Genomic DNA, 20,096 nt, shown 5'->3' on the forward strand with positions numbered 1-20,096 from the left:
TATTTTGTTTTTTAACTAATTCTAAGTGTGTCTCATTTAGATCTGGAATGTTCCCTCAAAGCCCATGTGCCTTAGTCCTTAGCTTGGTGCTAGAGGAGATGGTAGAAACTTTAAGAAGTGGGACCCGGCAGGAGGTCTTCTGGTCACTGGGGGCATGCCCCAGGGGGACCCCCGATCCTTCCTCTTCCTCTCTCTTTCATTTCCAGTCATGAGGTGAATGGGTTGCTCCACCCTGCACTCTGGCCCTCAGCTGTCTCCATAGGCCCAAAGCAATGAAGGTCAGCTGCTTATGGACTGAAACCTCCAAAACTGAGTCAAAACAAACCTTCTCTCTTTAGAAGTTGATTTTTCCCATCTTTTTGTTGCAGTGATGGAAAGCTGACTAACACAAAGTGGCATTATATTTTTGATTTAATGTTCCCGTACTCATTGATAGTATTAGAAATGCAATTCATTTGTGTTTGTATGGCTTCTGTCCTGAGACCTTGCTGAGCACATATATTAGTTATGGCAATATTTTTTGTGGATTTCTTTGGATGTTCTACATAGACAATCTTATTATCTGCAAATAGAGTTCCTCCTTCCTGATGCTTATGCCTTTATTTTCTTTCCCTGCCATATTATGCTGGTTAGAACTTCCATTGCTGTGCTGAATAAGAATTGTGGGAGTAGACACCCTTAGCTTAATGCCATCCTTAGGGGGAAAATTCATTCTGTCCACATTAACTATACCTTTAGTTGTAGTTTTTTGGAGGTGCTCTTTAGCAAGTTGAGGAAGTTCTTCTCTGTTCCTGTTTTTCTAAAGAGTTTTCATCATGAATGAGAGTTGGATTTTGTTGACTTGGTTAATAATTTTTCTGCATTGATTGATATGGTCAAGTAGTTTTTTTGTTTATTTGTTAATATGGTGGATTATACTGATTCTCAATATTGAACATATGGATTATTTAGAAGTATGTTGCTTAAAATTGTTTGGAGATTGTCCTCTTTTCTAATTCCATTGTGGTTTGAAAACACATTCTATATGATTTTGATTCTTTCAAATTTGTCAAGGTTTGCTTTATGACTAATAGTATGGTCTTAGTATATGTCCCATGGACACTTGAAGAAAATGTGTATTCTGCTATTATTGGTTGAAGTGATCCTGTAAATGTTGATTAGATTGTGTTGATTGACAGTATTTCTATATCCTTATTGATTTTCTAGCTGTTCTATCAATTGTTGAGAGAAGGGTGTGCAGTCTCCAATTAAAATTGTAGATTTGTCTATTTCTTCTGTTCTATGAGGTTTTGCTTTGCATATTTCATGTTAGGTGCATACACACTTAGGATCGCCATGTGTTTTTGATTGATTGTCTTTTTTTTAAACATTATTCAAGGTCCCTCTCTGTCTCTGGTCCTTGCTTTTCTTTACACTCCACTTTAACATTAATATATTCACTCTTGCTTTCTTTGATCAATGTTTGCAAAATTTATCTTATTCTATCATTTTAATCTGCCTATATGTCCTTGTATTTAAAGTGATTTTCTTGTAGCCAATATTTAGTTTAATTATATTTTTAAATCCAATATACCAATATCTCTCTTAATCAGTATATTTAGACCACTTACATTGGTGTTATTATTGATGTGTGAAGGCTTAAGTATGCCATTTTATTTTTTATTTGTAAAGTTTTTTATTTCTTTGTGTTTTTATCTGTCTTCCTGTGGGTTGCTGGAACAATTTTTTAAATTCTATATTGATTCGTCTATAGTGTTTTTGTAGGTAGCTCTTTAAACAGTTATTTTAGAGATTAAGTACTACACATGAGTTCATAGTCGAGTGGAATTATCTTTTTACTGGTTCTAGTGAAGTGTAGAATCTTTCCTCTAGTCATGTCCCTTCACCGTCTTTTGTTCATAACATTCTTGTCTTAAATATGATCGCTACATGTGTCTGGAACAATATCAAACATTGTTATAATCTTTGCTTAGATTATTATCATAATTTATAAAACTGAAGTGAAGGAAAGCTCTTGCCCACATTTTTGCTGACTGGGTTCTTTCTTCCTCCCTGATGTACCAAGTTTCCTTCTTTTAGCCTTTCCTTTCTGTTTAGAGAATTTCCTTCAGTCATTCTTTCAAGGTAAGTCTGCTGGCAACAAATTCTTTTAGCTTTTCTTATCTAAGAATGTCTTAATCTTCTCTCTATTCCTGGAGATTTTTTGGACTGAATATAAAATGTAGACTTGACAGTTCTTTTCTTCCAGCTCCTGAAAAATATTGAGCCACTGTTTTTGGACATTTGAAAATTGGCCATTCTAATTGCTTTTTTTCCCTAGGTATGGTGTAGGTTTTCTCTGGCCGTTTTCCATATTTGTTGTTTTTCACTTGTTTTTTTGGCTTTACTTTTCAAAAATTAATTACAGTATACCTTGGTTTGAATTTCTTTAGATTTAAGTTCTTTGGGGTTTATTCAGCTTGTTGAACATATAAATGTATGTGTTTTGCCATTCTTAAATTCCCCCCCCCAAAAAAAATGACCATTATGTATTCTTTATTATCCCCCACCCCAGTTACCTAGAGATCTGTTTATTTTTGCATTCGGTTTATTTTTCTCTGTTGTTTAGTTGGGTGGTTTCCTTTGTTCTATCTTCTAGCTCACTGATTCTCTCCTCTATCCTCTCCTCCACCACCATGACCACTCTTCCGTTCCTGAACCCTTCTACTGAACTTTGTATTTTGATTATTTTTTTAATTCTAAAATTTCCATTCGATTTTTCTCTAATTTTCCTGTTTTTGTTTCACTGATACTTTCTATCCTTCCTTCCTTCTTCCCTTTTCAGTTTGTATTCTTACATTTCTTTCAAGTATGCTCACAATTGCTCATTGAAGCATTTTCGTTATGGCTACTTGAAAATCTTCATCGGGTGATTCTAACACCTCTGTCATCTTGTGGTTGGTGTTTATAATCTTTTTTCATTTGGTTGGAGATCTTGTTTCTCAGTTTGACAAGTAATCTTTGGTTGGAAGTTGGACATTTTCTTATTACATTATGAGACTGTGGTTCTTATTTGAAGGTTCTCTCTTACTTGCCTCTTCCTGACAGGCGGAGGGTGGGCTGGGCGCTGCCTCCTTGCTGCCACATAGAAATAGAAGTTCAGCTCCCTCACTTTGCCTCATTTGACACCTGGGGGTTGCTATTGGTTACTGGAGATGGGCGTGAGGTGGGTATATCGTTGCCACCTGGTCTTCACTAGCACTGCACTAGAGTGGCCTCCTCAACCCTGGGTACTAGGGACAACACTGACTTCACCGAGGCCTTCTCTGACACCATCTGGGAGGGATTGAGGGGAACCTCGCTGCTTCTGGGTTGGGTGTAAATTGTATCCACTGACATCATGGGCTGGGGGGAACTTTGTTACCATGTAGCAGTGATGGAAGTTCCAGCTCCATCACTTGGCCTCCTTGACATCCCCCTATCCCTAGCCAGAGTTTGCTGACCCCATGATACACACATCACTAAGGCTGGACTGGAAGTCTTGGCTCCCCTCTTGGCCTTTCCAGGGAGGTGGGGGTGGGGGGTAGTTTCTTTGGTAGTTTGCAGGAGTAGAGAAATCATTGTTTCAAAGGTTTTTGTCCTGTTAAGAGCCCCTTCCTTAGTCTTTTGCTAGAGAGAGGAGTTTTTTGTTTTTTTGTTTTTGGTTTTTTTTTTTTTTTTTGGTCTGCCTCTGGTGGTTTCCTCATTGCCAACTTCCACAACTCCAAGATGGAAAGAAACACCATCTCATCATTCCTTAGGCCCTGAGGCCTCTGGCCCCCCATCTTCCTCTCTCCACCTTTCAGAGTCATCTTCTTTTAAAAATAGTTTTCAGGGTTTTATTTGCACTTACTGGAAGTTATAGGGATAGTACATCTGACCCATTCTCCTGAGAGCAGAACATATTTTGTTTCCTATTAGATATGAAACTACTGTAATTTGTCTGCAAAAATCTTTCCCCATATATAGGATGGATTCCTGGAGATAGAGTTAGTTGACACTTAATATATAGAATTCCTTAAATTCAAAATCAGCATACTATAGTGATACATCCACATCAATGTCTATAGCAGCTCAATTCACAATAGCTAAACTATGGAACCAACCTAGGTGCCCTTTGACAGATGAATGGGTAAAGAAAATGTGGTGTATGTACACAATGGAATATTAACCAGCCAAAAGAAGAATGAAATTACGGCATTTGCCAGTAAATGGATGGTACTGGAGACTTTCATGCTAAGTGAAATAAACCAATCCCCAAAAAACCAAAGGCTGGATGTTCTCTCTGATATGCAGACTCAATGGCGGGGGCGGATAGAAGTTCATTGGATTAGACAAAGGAGAATGAAGGAAAGGGAGGGGGGACTGTAACTGGGAAATGAGTGAATCAGACATGACTTTCCTATATTCCTACGTGAACACACGACCAGTGTAACTCCACATCATCACAACCACAAGAAGGGGAAGCTATACACCATGTATGTATGATACGTCAAAATTCTACTGTCACATATAACTAAAGAAGAACAAATAAAAAAATTTTAAAAAGAATTCCTTAAATTCACTAAAAACTTGTACTTGATCTGACCACCCAACACTTTCTCACTTTTAAGAATGATGTTAGTCTTGGGGTGGTTCTGAACAGTCCCCATGAGCTGAGAGGCGGTGCCTGCAACCTTGTATGGGTGTTCCTACTTAACTCTTCCCTCACCTCTGAAAAGCCAGAGAGCACTGAGGATGATGGGCTTCAGCTAAGACTGGGCAGAACCCCAAGAGGAACAGCACAAGGGCCCAGAGTGCGGGGCTGGGTGCCACTCACTGCCAGAAAGTTGTTATGTTCTTAGGTAAACTACAGCCAGCCCTCCATACCTTTGGGTTCCATATTCATGGATGGAAAATACATTTTTTTAAAAAGAGTCTGTACTAAACATATACATACTCTTTTTCTGGTCATTTCTGGTTAAACTACAGTTTAACAGCTACCCACAAAGCACTTACATTGTATGAGGTATTATAAGTAATCCAGAGAGGATTTAAAGTACACGGGACAGTATGTGTAGGTTCCATGTGAATACCATGCCATTTTATATAAGGGACTTGAGCTTCCTGGGGTTTGATTTCCTGAGGGGAGAATGAAAAGTGCGCCTTGAACCAGTCTCATGTGTGGCTACCAAGTGGCAGCTGTGCTTGTTCCAGTGTAAGAGTCTAAATACAGTGGATCAAGTCACTGGGGGGTGAGATGGGGCTCAGTGGTAGAGCATTTGCCTAGCACACCTGCAGCCCTGGGTTTGATCCTTAACATTATGTGGGGAAATGTCATTTGCTGTATTGTGTCAGGCAAAATGGAAACAGGACTAAAGGAGCATGATATGGTGTCAGAGCTGATGGGCCCAGTGTCTCTGTGACAGCTGGCTGTGGCTGAGCTAGGCTCTGGGCCAGGAGAGGTGATGTGTGTGTTTCATGGGGACCATCAGACCTGATCCCTTGGTGTCAGGTAGTGGAGGAGGAGGAAGAGTTACTCACAGCTGGAGGGGGGGCTTTTATGACTGCATTAGTGAAGGGTAGGAGGGTGTGGAGGCTCCCAAGTAGTTCCTTGGAATAGCATTTATGTTTGCCTTTGAATGTAGCACCTACCTTGGTTTTTTCTCCTCAGTCCAGAGCTTTTATTTGGGCCATTTTCAAGTTTAGCTTTATCTCCAGGAACTTCTTCCCCTGCTCCACCATGTTGGAACTCCATCTGTGAAACACGGGAGTAGGGATGACAAGAGAGTTTAAGATATTGTTTTTCACATCTTGGAAAGCCATTTTCTGAAATCCAGAGCCCTGGGTATACAAACCCATTCACAACCCCAAACCACCATGGACTTTAGTTTTCCTTTTCTGTGTCTCTTTATAGGATTGTTTCAAGACCTAAGTAAATTAATACAGATAAAAAGACACTGTAATACTGAAATCCCATGCCCATACTTTGGAGGGAGAAATCTCATTCATCCACCTGTTCAGTCATTCATTCACTTATTCATTCAGCATGAAGAGTCTTCTGCAGCAATGGCATAATGAAGCCATGCTGTGGGGATGTACTTGTGAAGAGGTGGGAAGCCAGGACCATGTGCCAGTCCCTCCTTCACCCCTGTCCATCTTCTCCCTGCAGTCACTTTGGCCTGGGCTGGACATATACTCTCTTATATGGCACAGGGAGACAGTTAAGTGAGGTTCTAAAGAACTTGTCTGAAAACTAAGCTTTCAAAAACTGACGGCCACACAATTGGAGTAGAATAAATTAAGTCCTTAGAGACAAATGTAAGGTGCTAAGAAAGCAGATAGCTTGTCAGACTCAGGATCCTTGGTAAACTGCAGAGCAAGATTTGCAGTGGATGAATCGCAGATCATGGGGCGTCATGGCTCCCCCACTGCTCTGAATTCTCTCCCAGGCATGACTACCTCCACCTCCCTGCTGACCAGGCACTCTCTGTGGATTCTGCCTTACTTATTTTGAACTCCCATATTCTAGACTCTTTCTTGCTCACACTGAGTTCTTGTGTGGTGGGATTGATGGTAACAATGATGAGCATCCTTGGTTTGGACCCCTAGATTGGAGCCCTGCCCCAACTGTGTGACGTGCTTCGGCTGCTGCAGGAGGAACAGGACCAGTGCCTGTGGGAGCTCTCTGAGGAGAGGCAAGAGGATGTCAGCCCAGAGCTTCCAGCACCAGGTATGACGGCTGCTCAGCTCTGCACGCGTCATGCACACAGATCGTGCCCAGACCCACCAGGCTGGGGGAGCTCGTCCTCTGGGCCAGGATGGGATGTGGGGGGCTGGGCCAGCTTTGTTCGCTTAATCAACTGATGGGTCTGGTAAGCAGTCTACATGGAAACCAGCACCTACACTCTTCCTTTCTTGGGTATGTGGAGATAGCCACTGTTTTCCAACCATCAGCCTCTGCATGTGGATCTGGCCAAGGGAAGGGTTTGATGGGAATCACTTTGTAAGGCTGTTTGCCTCCTGTTCATGTGGTCACCTGCACTACCGGGTTGAGGAGTGAGGAAAGATGAAAGCAGTGTGGGGTCATAAACTCTTGGGGTAACCCTACTTCCTGGCATTCACTGCTGCGTGACTGCAAAAATTATTTAACACTTTGAGCTTCAGTTTCTTGATCTATGGAATGGAGATGATATCTACTTTGATATTATAATGATAAGTGAGATAATATTTGCAAAATACAGGTGTTTTGTTGTAAATATTCGTAATTTAAATGTTAATTATTATTAATCAACGTTTTAAATTTTATGAGTTTTATATTTATATGTTAATTATATTTCTACTCCCTTCCTAAACTTCTCCTCTTTGCTCTCTATCATTGAAGGATGCAGCATGAAGAAAAGACTCTATAAAAACCATTTATACCCATATGTTCATAGCAGCATTATTCTTAATAGCCAAGAGGTAGAAACAACACAAATGTCTATCAGCTGATGAATATATAGATAAAATGTGATCCATCCATGTAATGAAATATTATTCAGCCTTAAAAAGGAATGAGAGGGGCTGGATTGTTGCTCGGTGATAGAGCAGTTGCCTAGCATGTGTGAGGCTCTGTGTTCCATCCCCAGCACTAAGGGGTACTCTAACATGGATGATTCATGAAAACATGGTACCAACTGAAATTAACCAATACAAAAATTCACACATCATATGATTCCATTTATTTGAAATGTCTATATTAGGTAAATCTATAGAGACAGCAATTAGATTCATAGTGGATGGAGTGAGGGGAGGGGCAGTGGGGAACAATTGCTCCATGGGTGCAGGGTTTCTTTTAGGGGGTGGTGAAGATATTTTAGAATCAGACAGAGATGATGGTTGCATATTGTATTATGAATGTACTGAATGTCACTGGCACACTTTAAATTGTTAATAGTTAATGTTATATGATTTTACTTCAATTTTAAAAGAAAGAAAGAAATCAGCCAACCCCAGCTTTTAAATTAGACTGTGTGCTCTTAAGTTACTTAATGTCTCTGGGCCTTAATTTCCACATCTACTTAAAGAGATTGGTATGAAATTAAAAGCATTCATTTAGGCTGGGCATGTTGCTCAGTGGTAGAGCCCTTGCCTAGCATGTGCGAGGTCCTGGGTTCAATCCTCGGCAAAGCAAATAAAAACGCATTCATTTAAGAAATATTTACTTAGCACTTATTGGTATGAGATGGGAATGGGGAGAACAAAGGATCCATGATGAGGAACTAGAACCCCTTCTCATCGCTTAGGAATGCATTTGGCATCGTGCAGCGGAAGCTGGATGCACTGACTTCACCAAATAGGGATTTCTTTGTTGAAATTACAAAAACTTCAGAGATAATGCAAAGTTCAGAGATACCATCTGTTCTAGAGTCCTCTGCTGTGTGGCTTACTGTGTGGCTTTTGTCCTTGTGGTCACACAAGGGCTGCTGCACCTCCAGGGAGGAAAGCGAAGTTGCTGTGTTTCTGGAAGGGAAAAGCAGCGGGGATGGGGAGGGGGAGGATACATGAGAAGCCTGACTTTCCTCAAACTACCCAGGGGGCTTCCGCTTGCTGGACTGCACAGCCACCCTGGCTGCAATGATGGCTGGAGACTGAGAGGTCTGGCTATGCATGTGGCTGCCTTGAGCAAAACCAGGTTCTGCTAGTGAGAAGGAAGGGAAGGACGGCAGCAGGCGGTCTCTACCACGCGGTCATCGTGACTCTGTGTAGTGAGGGGGCCATGGCTCAATCATTCACAAACCCATGAAGGATGGCAACAAGATCAGGCTTGTGACCACTCCGCCTACATGGAGAGCCTGGGGTCCTGACCTGGTCTGGGACTCCAGGGCTTTCCAGAAGAAAAGATGTTTGAGCTGAGATCTGCACAGGCCTAATCATTACCAGAGACAGGAATGCAAGGGAGCAACAGGGCCCTGGCACCCAGGAGCTCGTTGGACATGCAGAGGATTCTTGTCCTGACTGTAAGAGTGATGGAAAGCCCTGCAGAGTCAGAGGCGAGCGGCACGACTTGCCTCAGCGTGGAGAAGGACAGGAGTGGGTCCAGACAGACTCACTCAGAGGCTGGTGGTCTGGGCAAGAGATGCTGGTCACTGGAGTATAGGGTGTCCCTGTTTGGGTTCCCAGAAGCAGGTGATCAGTAAGATGTGGGAACTGAGAGGGAGTGGGGCAGGAACTGGGCAAACACTGCCTTGTCATGGTGGGCAGCTGGATTATAATTCCACTTCGGGAGCCAGGTGGACACACCTCCAAGAGGCAGAGGTGCTTTAGTAATTAGCCAGATTCTCCGGCAGTCGGAGGCAGTGAAGCAGCATGCACTCCCTGGCACTTCAGCCTCTGTGCTTGGGGAACTAGTGGACTCCAAAAGCCGGAGAAAGCCCTCAGACAAGGGGGCACAGGGGCCAGCTGTGGACAGTGAGATTGACAGGTGCAAAAAAGGTTTAGACCGAGGACATATGGCAGGAGAGGGTCTGCTCTGCAGGGGTGGTCGCTGTGGAGAGGAGCAGGTGTGTGCCAGAACTCTTTTGGTGGTAACATTGACCGGGCATGGCAGCGACTTGGATCCAGGAGTGAGGGCGGGGAGGAAGAATCCAGGATGTCGTCCAGGTGTTTATCGTGAGCAGCTAGAGGAAGAAATGAAGCAAGGTCAGGTATCTGGGGAGCAGATTCAGTTTTAGAAGCGGAGTTAGGACTTCAGACAGAGATCAAGGTCGGGGCGAACTTCTGCACTGAGGGTGAATGCGGCTGAGCCTTCACAAAGAAGGATCATGGGAGAGAAGAGGAGGCAGCCGAGGAAGTCGCCTCAAGCACTGGAGCATTTAGTGCCTGGAGCAGCCAGAGGTAGGCGGAAGAAGCCAGGTGGTGTGGATGTTGCAAATGGGCTTACCTCGATTCACTCATCCACCGCATGAGGGACAGGGGCGGGAAGGGCGACTCAGTCTATCTGCCTATCTTGGCTCCAACCAGCCAGGATACTTAGACACTTTAGGGGTCACTCTGGAGAGCATCCTGATTTCCTGGGTCCTCCTGCTATCTCAGATACTGTATCCGGTGCAACAGAAAGCAAGGCCCCAACAAGGCCAGCCTGGGGTGTGGCCCTGGCCCAACTTGGGCATGTGTTGTTTTTCTCTCTTACAGCTCGACACAGCACCTGCACAGATCAAGTACTGGGTGTGTGTTTGTTGACTGACTTACTGAGTGAATGAGTGAGAGCACATACTTGACCGAGAGCAGGGAGAAAGGTGAAACAGGAGAGGCGTCCCAAGGGGACACTGAAGTAGTGCCTTCAAGTAGCCTACACCCTATGCAGAGGACGTGACTGCCCCTTGTTTGCCTGGCTTGTCACAAATTGACTGAGGTGAGAGTCCAACCCTGGTCACCTTTAAAGGGACACTCTCCAGGACCTGACCTGGGACTCCTCTATCCTCCCATGAGGAATACTGAGCCTGTTCCACCTGCCCCAGTCTTGGACTCAGTGACTCAATTGAGGGCCTCCAGGTCACCTTCTGGGTGCCCTGACATTCCTGCTGGACTCCCGCAGTGCAAGGAATAGACTCACTCCTGTAACAGCAAGAGAAGGTTGGCTGGGCCTGGCGAGATTAGTGCAGTGCTGAGCACAGCTGGGCGCAGGTGGAGAGGGCAGGAAGCTCAGCCCTGCTGCTTCCTCTCTGGTGATCTTGGGTAAGAGGCTTTGCTCCTTTGCTCCTCAACCTGCCCAGTTTTCAGTGGGGATAATAGTTTATTGCCTTCATGACACTGTTGTTGGAAACAAGTGAATTAATACACAAAAGCAGGCATCTTATCATAGCAGCGAGCTCCTCAGGCTGAAGTTGGCTATGGTGGGCTGGGGTCCACTTAGGCCCTCTACCCACCTGCACGATCAGCCCTGCCATGGATGGCACTTCCCCTGTGCACCACAATCTCCAAGTCAATTGTGCATTTCCATGCCTGGGGGAAGCGCTCAGGATGCCCATGCCTTGAGGCTGGACCGGCTCCTCTCAGCAGGACTGGTCACCTTTCTGCCTCCGGCTCATCATGTGGTACTAATTGTGCATTCAGGTTTGAGAAAGCTCTGCTGAGACTTCCTCCAGGGTTCTGCCACACAATCCCTGAGAAGTGAGGGGTGGGTGGCAGGAGGCCAGGCTTCCTGTCCACAAATAGCTCCCACTGCTGTTTCTCTTATTGAATTTCTGCAGTTTTCACTGAGGAAAAGGGGTCTGGTGCTTTGAAACATGGTTTAAAAACCTACGAAGTAGAGGATGTCCGTGGATCTTGTGTGCTGGAAAGGTCTTCAGGCCTCCCCTGCCAAGCCGTTGAGAAAGCGAGGCCCAGGGATCCATCTGGAAGGGTATGATGGACAGATGTGGTGGCTAAGAGTAAAATTCCCTAAAAGACCAGCAGAGAGGAGAAATGATGAAGGGGAGAGGTGCTGGGGGTCTCCTCAGAGTCAGGCAAGGCCTGTGTCCTCCGAGTCCCCTGGACGATTCTGGAGGAGCTGAGGGAGAGGTGGTGAGGCCTGTGACTGCAGCAGGTCCCCCAGGAGCTCAATTGGAGGTCCCATGGCCCCCATGGTTCTGTCCAGGTGTCGGCTGGCGAGGGGGTGGTGGGACTGCACAGTGGGGGCACAGGGTTAATGGTTAAGCTGCTGGGTCCTCCCTGGGGTGGAGGTTAATGTTTGAAAGCCAGACAAGTCACAGGAAATGTCACTCAGGGAGCTGTCACTGAGCCCAGTATGCTTATCACAAATAAAAAATTAACTCTTGAGCTATTCTGGTGGGGTGGCCAAGGCCCTCCTGGCATTTTGTGGGAGGGTTTCAGGGTCACACTAATAACTGCACAGTTTGCTCTGCTGAGATAGTTATCACTTTATTTATGGAAGCCAATACCCCCTCAGAGATGATTAGTAGAAGGGATGTGGCTCTCCCTAGGGGAAGAATGTTCCAGAAGGAAGGTGAGGTGGCAGCAAATATATAGGTCCTCAAGTCAGACAGCCCTGGGCATGTGTCCTGCTCTGTCACTTGGGCTCTATGTGAACTCCAGCAGGACACTTGCCCTCTCTGGGTCTTGGTGTGCGTGCCTTCAGGTGGGGACATGGTAGCACCCTTTTTTCTTATCTTTCCCCTGCTGGCTGCCCACTCCCCAAAGAAGGCTCTTTTTTCTTTTTCTTTCTGTATTGAGGTGAAAGTTACATAACATGAAATTAACCACTGTAAAGTAAACAATTCCATGGCATTTGGGACATTCACATGCCATGAAACCACTACACTCTCCAGTTTCAAAACATTTTCATCGCCCCAAAATAAAAACCCGAACCCAACAGGAAGTCATTCCCCATCCTTCCCTCTTCCAGCTGCTGGCAATTACTCATCTTCCCTCTGTCTCTGTGAAGTCGCCAACTCTGGACATTTCATAAAAATAGAGCCATCCAGTATGTGACCTTCTATGTTTGTCTTCTTTCACTGAGTATGACGTTTTTGACGTTCATCCATGGTGTGAATCAGTATTTCTCACTGCAAGAGTCAGGGCAAAGATGCAGTTTTCCTCACAAACATTCCCAGACCCCTCTGGGTGTCCCCAGCTCTGATGTACCGTGGCAGCAAGCCCACCTTGCCCTGCCATCGCTTGCTCTGTTCACAGCTCACCTCCACTGGACCTTTCCTCAGCACCACTGACCTTGGCTCATTTTTCAGAAATAAGTTAACTTATTTGTATATTTTATAAACATTTTAGACAATTTAGAATTTTTGGTTCTTAAAACAACAGTGCGGTTTGGTGGAGGTGTGCACACCTGTAATCCCAGCTACTCAGGAGAAGGAGGCAGGAGGACTATGTTTCTGTCTCAGAAACATAGCAAGACCCTGTCTCAAAATAAAAAATAAAAGAGCTGGGGCTACAGCTCAGTGGTAGCACACTCTTGGGTTTATCTGTAGTACCGTTAAACAAACAAATAAAATAAAATGATTTAAAGATTTAAAAAAGGAAGACAGTTGTGGTGGCACACACCTGAAATCCCAGTGACGGGGGGAGGCCAAGGCAGGAGGATCTCAAGTTCAAGGCCAGCCTCAGAAACCTAGTAAGAACCTGTCTCAAAAAAACAAACAACAACAACAACAACAAAACATACCAAAGGGCTGAGGATGTTGCTCAGCGGTAGAGCACTTCCCTAGCATGCATGAGGCCTGGGTATGATCCCCAGTACTGCAAAGCCCAAACTAACCAACCCCTACCCCACACACAAGAAAAAGTGCAATAAGGATTATCATTCCCATTTCACAGGTGAGAAACTAAGGTCCTGAGAAGCCCAGGATAATACAGAGCTGAAATGGGACTCTCAACCTAAATCTTCTGAGTTTACATCTTGAGTACTTTCTAGTTGGTAATCCAGTCTGATCACAGGCAGCATAGCTAAGCTATGAATAGCTGATGTACCAACCTCCAACCCCTGAGGAGGGTTTTTCATTAGGGAAAAGCAAGTGGGGATGCAGGAGGCCCTGGGTCCTGGGTTCAATCCTTGGCATTGGAGGGGTGGGGGCAGATTGGTGATGCCTGTCAATCTTTACTGTGTCAAGTGGTGGCATGAAATGAAGCTCTTTAGGCTGGGTGAGGAAGAATTCTCAGGGTGAACAAGAAGGATCCTCAGGAGCTGCAGTTTGCAGTTTATGGGAAAGGAAAGACTTAGCTCCTGATGCTTAGATGCTTAGGGTGGGGGATGAACAGCCTGCTCCAGGGAAGTAGCCTCTCAGCTTCAGGATTCCAAGGTCCTTCATGTCATCTGGTACAGTCTCCATTCAGTGCCTGATGCTCTTCCCAGTCCACTAATTCTGTGACCCTCTCTGCTTGAATACTTTCAGTGATGGGAAACTCAGTGTTCCCCAGAGGACTTATCTCATTGAATGGCTCATGCTCCTTGGTTTAAAGATAAACCTCCCCAGACTTCAGCTGCACCTCCTTCAATGTGGTTTTAAATGCTTTTGCCACTCTGGGATTTCAGTCCTCCCACCCCATTCTGATCACACAGCTCGCGTGGGGTTCAGCTGTCACAGAGAAGAGCAGCATGTTTCTGGACCTAAGTTAGGTCAGCTCAGTGGCAAAGCCAGGGAAATCTCCTCAGGATGCCTGCTGGATGACCCAGGGCCAAGAAAGGCAGAGAGAGGCACCATGAAGCCAAGAAACAGGCTGGTGCTCATGAGTCACCCTGAAGTACTGTGAGGACTTGAGGAAGGTCAAGGATGAATGGAGGTGACCTGGGCAGGAAGCGCCTGGGAGATGCATGGGAAGGTCCCCAGGCAGTGGGGAGGGCCCGTGCTGACAAGCAGAAGCCACGAGAGGCTCTGTGGGTGCAAGGCCAGGAGGAGCTCTGGGTTCCCTGGTGAGCTCCTATAGCAGGTGCAGTGAGCATCCAGGGCTTGGAGGGAGGTGGAAGGACAGCCCCTGTTGTCCTGGGGGTCCAATCCAGAGCAGCCCCCGGGGCCTGCTTGTTCCTGGCCCCATCACTGCAGCCTATCACATTGCTCTAGAAATAGTCCCAGGTTATCATCAGGCCATCTGAGCTCATGTATTAATAAATCAAGGCTGGAGGGCGGATGCTCGGCTGTGGGTGGACACAGGGCAAACTCATACTTGGCAGAAGGCTTTCAGTGCCAGGCGCCAGGCTGGGTGGGGCCACCTAGAGGTCCCCGAGGCCCCATCCTGCCCTCTAAGATCACCCTTTCCCTTTCTTACAGCCCTGCCCTGCCCCTCCCCTGACCTGCCTGTGGGGCCACCTCTCTGTCTCCCTGGGCAGGACACAGGAAGCTGGTGGGTTTGTCTGCCTCGGGCCCTGCACAGGGCCTGGGGCTTCATAAATATAAAGGGCCCTATGAACTCCATTGGGTGAAAATAGAACATTCTCCCTTCTCTGTGACTATGATTCTGACTCTGTGCTCCTGGAGTGAGTGAAACTTAAGCCTTGTTATTTTCTGGATCTTTTCTCTGGCTTTCCAGGGATGTCAGAGAGTCACCTAGCACCACCATGTTCAAGGGAGTCCCTTTTCTTAGGCTTTGTTCCACATGGATGGTGTCTGACAGACCCCATCCCCGGCCATGTGACCCCTCTGTGCCTGGCTGGGGGCATCCGCTCTGCAAAGCTATGGTCTCATCTAGACATGTCCCCACAGTTGAGCTCCTCTGGGTCATTCAACCCACCCTGTGGGGCTGACTGGGGCACTTTCTGAAAACGTCCATGCTCCTGCTCATCACTACCCCTGCTTCTACCCAGTCTGGGAAAGTATTGCTCCTTTTCTTCTTTCTCCCAAGCGTTGAGATTACACCTGAGTGCCTTTCATTCCCCCAGGAATGTTTGAAAACCTCCAGAAAGATGATTTCCCTTCCCTCCTCTGAGATTCTGAACCAGTGGTCAGAGGGGGAAGGAGGGAGAAAAAGGGAGAAAATGTTTCAGGAGAATTAAAAAGAACAGAAGTTAATAGATCAGATAATATTGTACTGCATACACAAATTATTCAGTTCTCACAAAAATCCTACAGAAAGTTGTGAGCCATTTTATAGACAAGAAAACTGAGGCTTATGGACGTCAGAAGCATGACCAATCCCAAGGCAGGCTTGGATCCAGAGCCCATTCTGTCTCACCATGACACCTGCCCAACCCAGGACCCCATGCTGTCCTCTGGGGCTGTGGACAATCAGCCAGGCCCCCTGCATGAGATGTTTGTGACCTGGCATGGCTTACCCCTCCATCTCCACTTAAGTCTCCCAGATCTTCCATCCCACCTCCCATAGCCAGGCCATGGTAGGGACAGCAGCTAAGCTCTGTGACTTCAGACTGAGCTTTCCAGAGGCTGTGACCCCTCCCTCAGGGTTCAGTAGCTGTAGCACTGTACACGAATCTCCTTTCTCACTGAGTCCTCCTTTCCCCTCTCAGGTGGTGAGTTTTGCTGCTCTGGATCTAAAGTTGCCCGGGATCCAAAAACAATTCCACTCCTGACTGTGTCCCTTCCCTGCCAGAGTTCCCCAAGTGCAGGACAGGACGTCCACACTGGGCAGGGAGTTCCCTCCCTTCCTCCCATTCCTGCCTGGCCTGGGGAAGGGGGATCTGGGAGTGGGCTCACACCCTGGGAGCCATGCAAGGGGGTCCCTGCGGCCATGTGTCATTTGTACTATGACTCCCTTAATATTTTCCCCTTTAAAAATGGACTTTAAAAAAACTTTAGATGTACCCTAAACAATAAGTAGTTATAAAGTCAGACGTGATATGCTAGCTTTATTATTTTTCTAACACATATTTAATTCTCTTTTAAAAATGTTGTAACTGGGCTAGGGCTGTGGCTCAGTGGTAGAGCGCTTGCCCAGCATGTGTGAGGCACTGGGTTCTATCCTTAGCACTGCCTAAAAATAAGAAAAATAAAATAAAGGCATTCTGCCCATATACAACTATAGAAATTTTTTAAAAAAATGTTGTAACTGTTAAAATAAAAACAACCATATACCACCCAAAAGCCCAGGTTACCCATAGGGATGTGTGCATTGCATGCTGGGAACCCTGGGTCTGTCTGTGCAGAGTCTGGGACAGTGTGAGACCACGTCATGGGTGCTCAGAAGAATAGCAGTGCCATGTGGGGTTGGCAGCCAGGTCCACCGCCACCAAAGGGCAACCTGACACTGGGAGGGAATCTTCACTGGGATGGGGAGACATGAAGGTTGGGTGGGATCCTAGTTCCACAGGTACCAGCTCAGTCACTCTGCACCTGTCACTTTCCCTCTTATTCTTCTTCTCTACCAGTGACCCTACCTGACCCTAAGCTTCTGTGACACTCAGCTCCAGAATGTCTGATGTGTGTCCAGCACAAGGCCTGGCATGGCCCTGCCCTGCCCCAGTCAGAGTGTCTTTGCTGACTTGAAGGACATGACAGTGAGCCAGCCTAGGGTCCCCACTTACTGGGAGGAGAGTCTGCTCCCATTACGCCAGGCACTCCTCCCCTTCCTTCTGCCAGCACCAGGCTGGGGTCCCTGTGGGCCCTGCCCAACATGACCCAGCTCAGGAAGGCTCTCAGACATCCTGGCACCCTCTGCCTCTGGCTGGCCAGCTGGGCCTGGGTTATCAGTTGCATGGATTGAAGTCTTCTGCCAGCACCCTGGTGGCCAGCCAGGTGGCTCCAGCCAGCTCTGAATCCCTCTCTCCCCAAGTGACATAAAAGGCTTCTGCATTGATCCATGCTCTGGAAGTGCCCACCTGCTTCTGGTGCAAGAAAAGCCAACCCAACAGGCAAGAAGGTTGTACTGTCAACCCAGCATCCTGTGGCCACAGAGATTTCTGCACAAAGAAAGAGGACAAAGAGATCCCTTTGTCTCTGGGGACTCCAGATGCTCCGAGTGCAGAGAGGAAGTGCGTCATTTGGAAAGGGCCCTGCCTGGACTAAGTCACCAGCCCAAAGGCATCTGGGCAGGCCTAGAGTCACCGGGAGTCTGCTGAGTTCTGGGAGACCCTGCTCATGGCTTGAGAGCAGCATCCACAGCTGGCAGCTGGCAACCCAGGCTGGGAAGGGTCCAAAATAGACACTCAGGCCCCTCCTCTTGCTGGGCTCACTGTGAGATTCAGGGCAAAGATTCAGAGTATCCAGGGGGCTTTTCATCTCCTGGGTTCCTTGAAGGGCAGACATCTGCTACTTGGCCCCACAGATGCTTTCCCTGGCCTGCAGGAGCCCCATCCAAACCCTGCTCTATATGTCACGGTTTCCCTCCCCGATGCCCCTACAATCTTGCCCTGGGTCACAGGCTTCCCTTCCCTTGTCCCCTACCCTTCCTGCCTCTAAAGCTCCCTTCCAGGATCCTGATTGCAGGTCTGGGCTCTCCTGTGGGCTATCCACATCCTTCCTCCTTCTGGGGGCTGGCGCTATTGCCAGTGCAGACACACAGAGCACCCGCTTTAGCTTCCCACCTCCCGTCAGTCTGTCCTCTCCATTGCTGGCCCAGCCCCTCCTGGCCTGGCATGCCCCTTGACTCCTCTCTCCAGCTCCCTGAGCCCGACTGGGGTTAGTCAGTGCCATCTGGAGACAGATCAGGTGGGTGCAGTCTGTGAGGTGGCACCAAGTAGCAGGCTAGGCAGAGACACATGTCCTGGTTGTGTGACTCTGGGAAGTCACTTCCCCTTGCTCTTCTTCATTTGTAAAATGTGGGTTGAGACGGTGCCATGAGACCCTCTGATTAATAACCAAATCAGAACTGGCAGAGGAGTGGAAGGCCACTCCTGGACACGGAATTAATGAAAGTGGATGTCGAGGCATGAGGGATGCTGAGAGAGCCCAGGCACAGGGATTGATCTATTTATTTGTTCACTAGCCACCTATGTTGAGTGCCTTTACTTTGCCAGCTCACGGCAGGCGTGGGGTCCAGCAGTGGGCAGACAGACAGGTTCCTGCCTGGTATGGCAGGGGAGGTCACTTGCTGCAGACTGGAAGCGACCTCCTCAGGAGGTTCATGGCTGTCTTTCTCACTCTCCTGAGAGCCAGGGGTAGGTCTGGGCCCTAGGCTCTGGGAGGAGGGCAATGCAGCGTGGGTTCTCAAGCAAGTCCTAATGGCCACGTGCTGCGGCCCTTCTGGGAAGCTCTGGAAACGCAGGGTTCTGGGTGTGGCCTGGAGATGGCTGAATTAGAATCTCTCGGGGTGAAGCCCAGAGATTAGTGCTTGGGATCAGCTCCCAGCAGCTTGTGATGGGCCCTGAGGGTCAGACCCTTTGCAGTCGGGTGGGTCACCAAGAAAACTTCTCTTAGAAGGTATAAAGGCATCACCAAGGAGGTTTCTGGTACTTTGAGTCTCGTTGAATTCATGCCTCAAATAGACTGTTGCTCTTTCGAAAAGTTGCCCTCTCCTTAATCCCAAGATGCAGACACACTGGATGCATCTCCCATTCCCCAGAGCTGAAACTGCAGCTCAGAAGACCCAGCCTGGCCCACCCTCCAGATGCCAGGGTGGGAAAGGAGTGGGCCTGGGGAAGACTTGGGGCAGGGGCTGCTGTTCACCACCCTCTACTGTGTGTGTGGGCTCCATACGTGGCCTCTGAACTCATCCTCCTGACAACCTCAGGAGGGAGGAGGGGATGGACCAGGACAGTGAGTGTGGCTGGGCGGGATTGGGACCCAGAACTGCACTACTCTTTCGGAATGGCCTTCGTGTAGTGGGTCTGCACTATGCACCCTGAGTGGGATGAGGGGTGACTGCTGATCCCTCCTGGCTGCCCACCTAGTCTGTTTCCAGGCCCCTTTGAACCTGCTCTCAGCGATGGCCTCCCCACATGGCATGGGTTACCAGAAGGCTGTTATAAGGAGTCACTTCCCTGGGTTCCTGCTCCAGGGCTCAACTTCAGGAGAATTAATGGGTGATTATGTAAAATGATAATTCTTAAAAAAGTATAGTCATAACTCACATATTAAATGAATACCTGCCCACCATTTTATGTAATTAGTGAGGGAATCAGTAAGATGAACTCTGGTTCATTGGAGAATTCAAAGTACCTTACATATAAGGCAGAATGTTAAAACAAATTTATAAGTGGATGCGAACTGACTGAATACAAAGGAAAGCATGAAATAAATTGTTTTTTTCAACCACCCCCGACCACTGAGCAATCTGTATTTCAACAAATTCTCCAGGTAATTCTGATGCAAGATGAAGCTTGAGAGTTAAGGAACAGGAGTTCTTGCCCCTGCCATCACATTAGAAGTACCTGGGTAGCTTTACCATGATGTCATGCCTGGGCCCCACCCAGATCAACTCTATTGGGATCCTCGGGGGTAGGTCCCGGTTAGGTATATTTTTGAGGCTCCTCAGGTGGTTGTACTGTGCCCAGGGAGAGAGGACCAGTGCTGCAGTCACGTAACAAAGCTGAGGCCATCTTCTGTTGCAGAGAAATCCAGACCCACATAGGTAAGGCTTATCTGAGATACGGTAACACTTTCCTCATGTCTTCAACCCTGAGCACTTACCATGCACATGGCAGAGTCCAAGGCCCTGAAGACAAAAAGGTGCATTTATTAGACACCACTGGTTCCTGACACAGGAGCCAGTACCTA

At 47.2% G+C, this 20,096-nt stretch overlaps 1 protein-coding gene across 14 annotated transcripts in view; it reads left to right on the plus strand.

Moving 5' to 3' along the window:
• Window positions 1–20,096, plus strand: part of SCTR (secretin receptor) — a 68,101-nt gene that overhangs the window by 11,885 nt on the left and 36,120 nt on the right. For 12 of the 14 annotated variants that reach the window (XM_079133842.1, XM_079133837.1, XM_079133827.1 and 9 more), the window contains exon 2: window positions 6,610–6,730. In XM_079133842.1, the coding sequence (XP_078989968.1) occupies window positions 6,704–6,730 (27 nt within the window). In that variant the 5' untranslated portion in view covers window positions 6,610–6,703. Of the gene's footprint in view, window positions 1–6,609; window positions 6,731–10,220; window positions 11,384–19,873; window positions 19,951–20,096 lie in introns of those variants that run through there. The other 2 variants (XM_079133836.1, XM_079133839.1) reach the window with 2 other exon arrangements.

Source organism: Sciurus vulgaris, assembly GCF_902686455.1.
Source record: "Sciurus vulgaris genome assembly, chromosome: 3".
In the NCBI taxonomy this organism is placed as follows: Eukaryota; Metazoa; Chordata; class Mammalia; order Rodentia; family Sciuridae; genus Sciurus; species Sciurus vulgaris.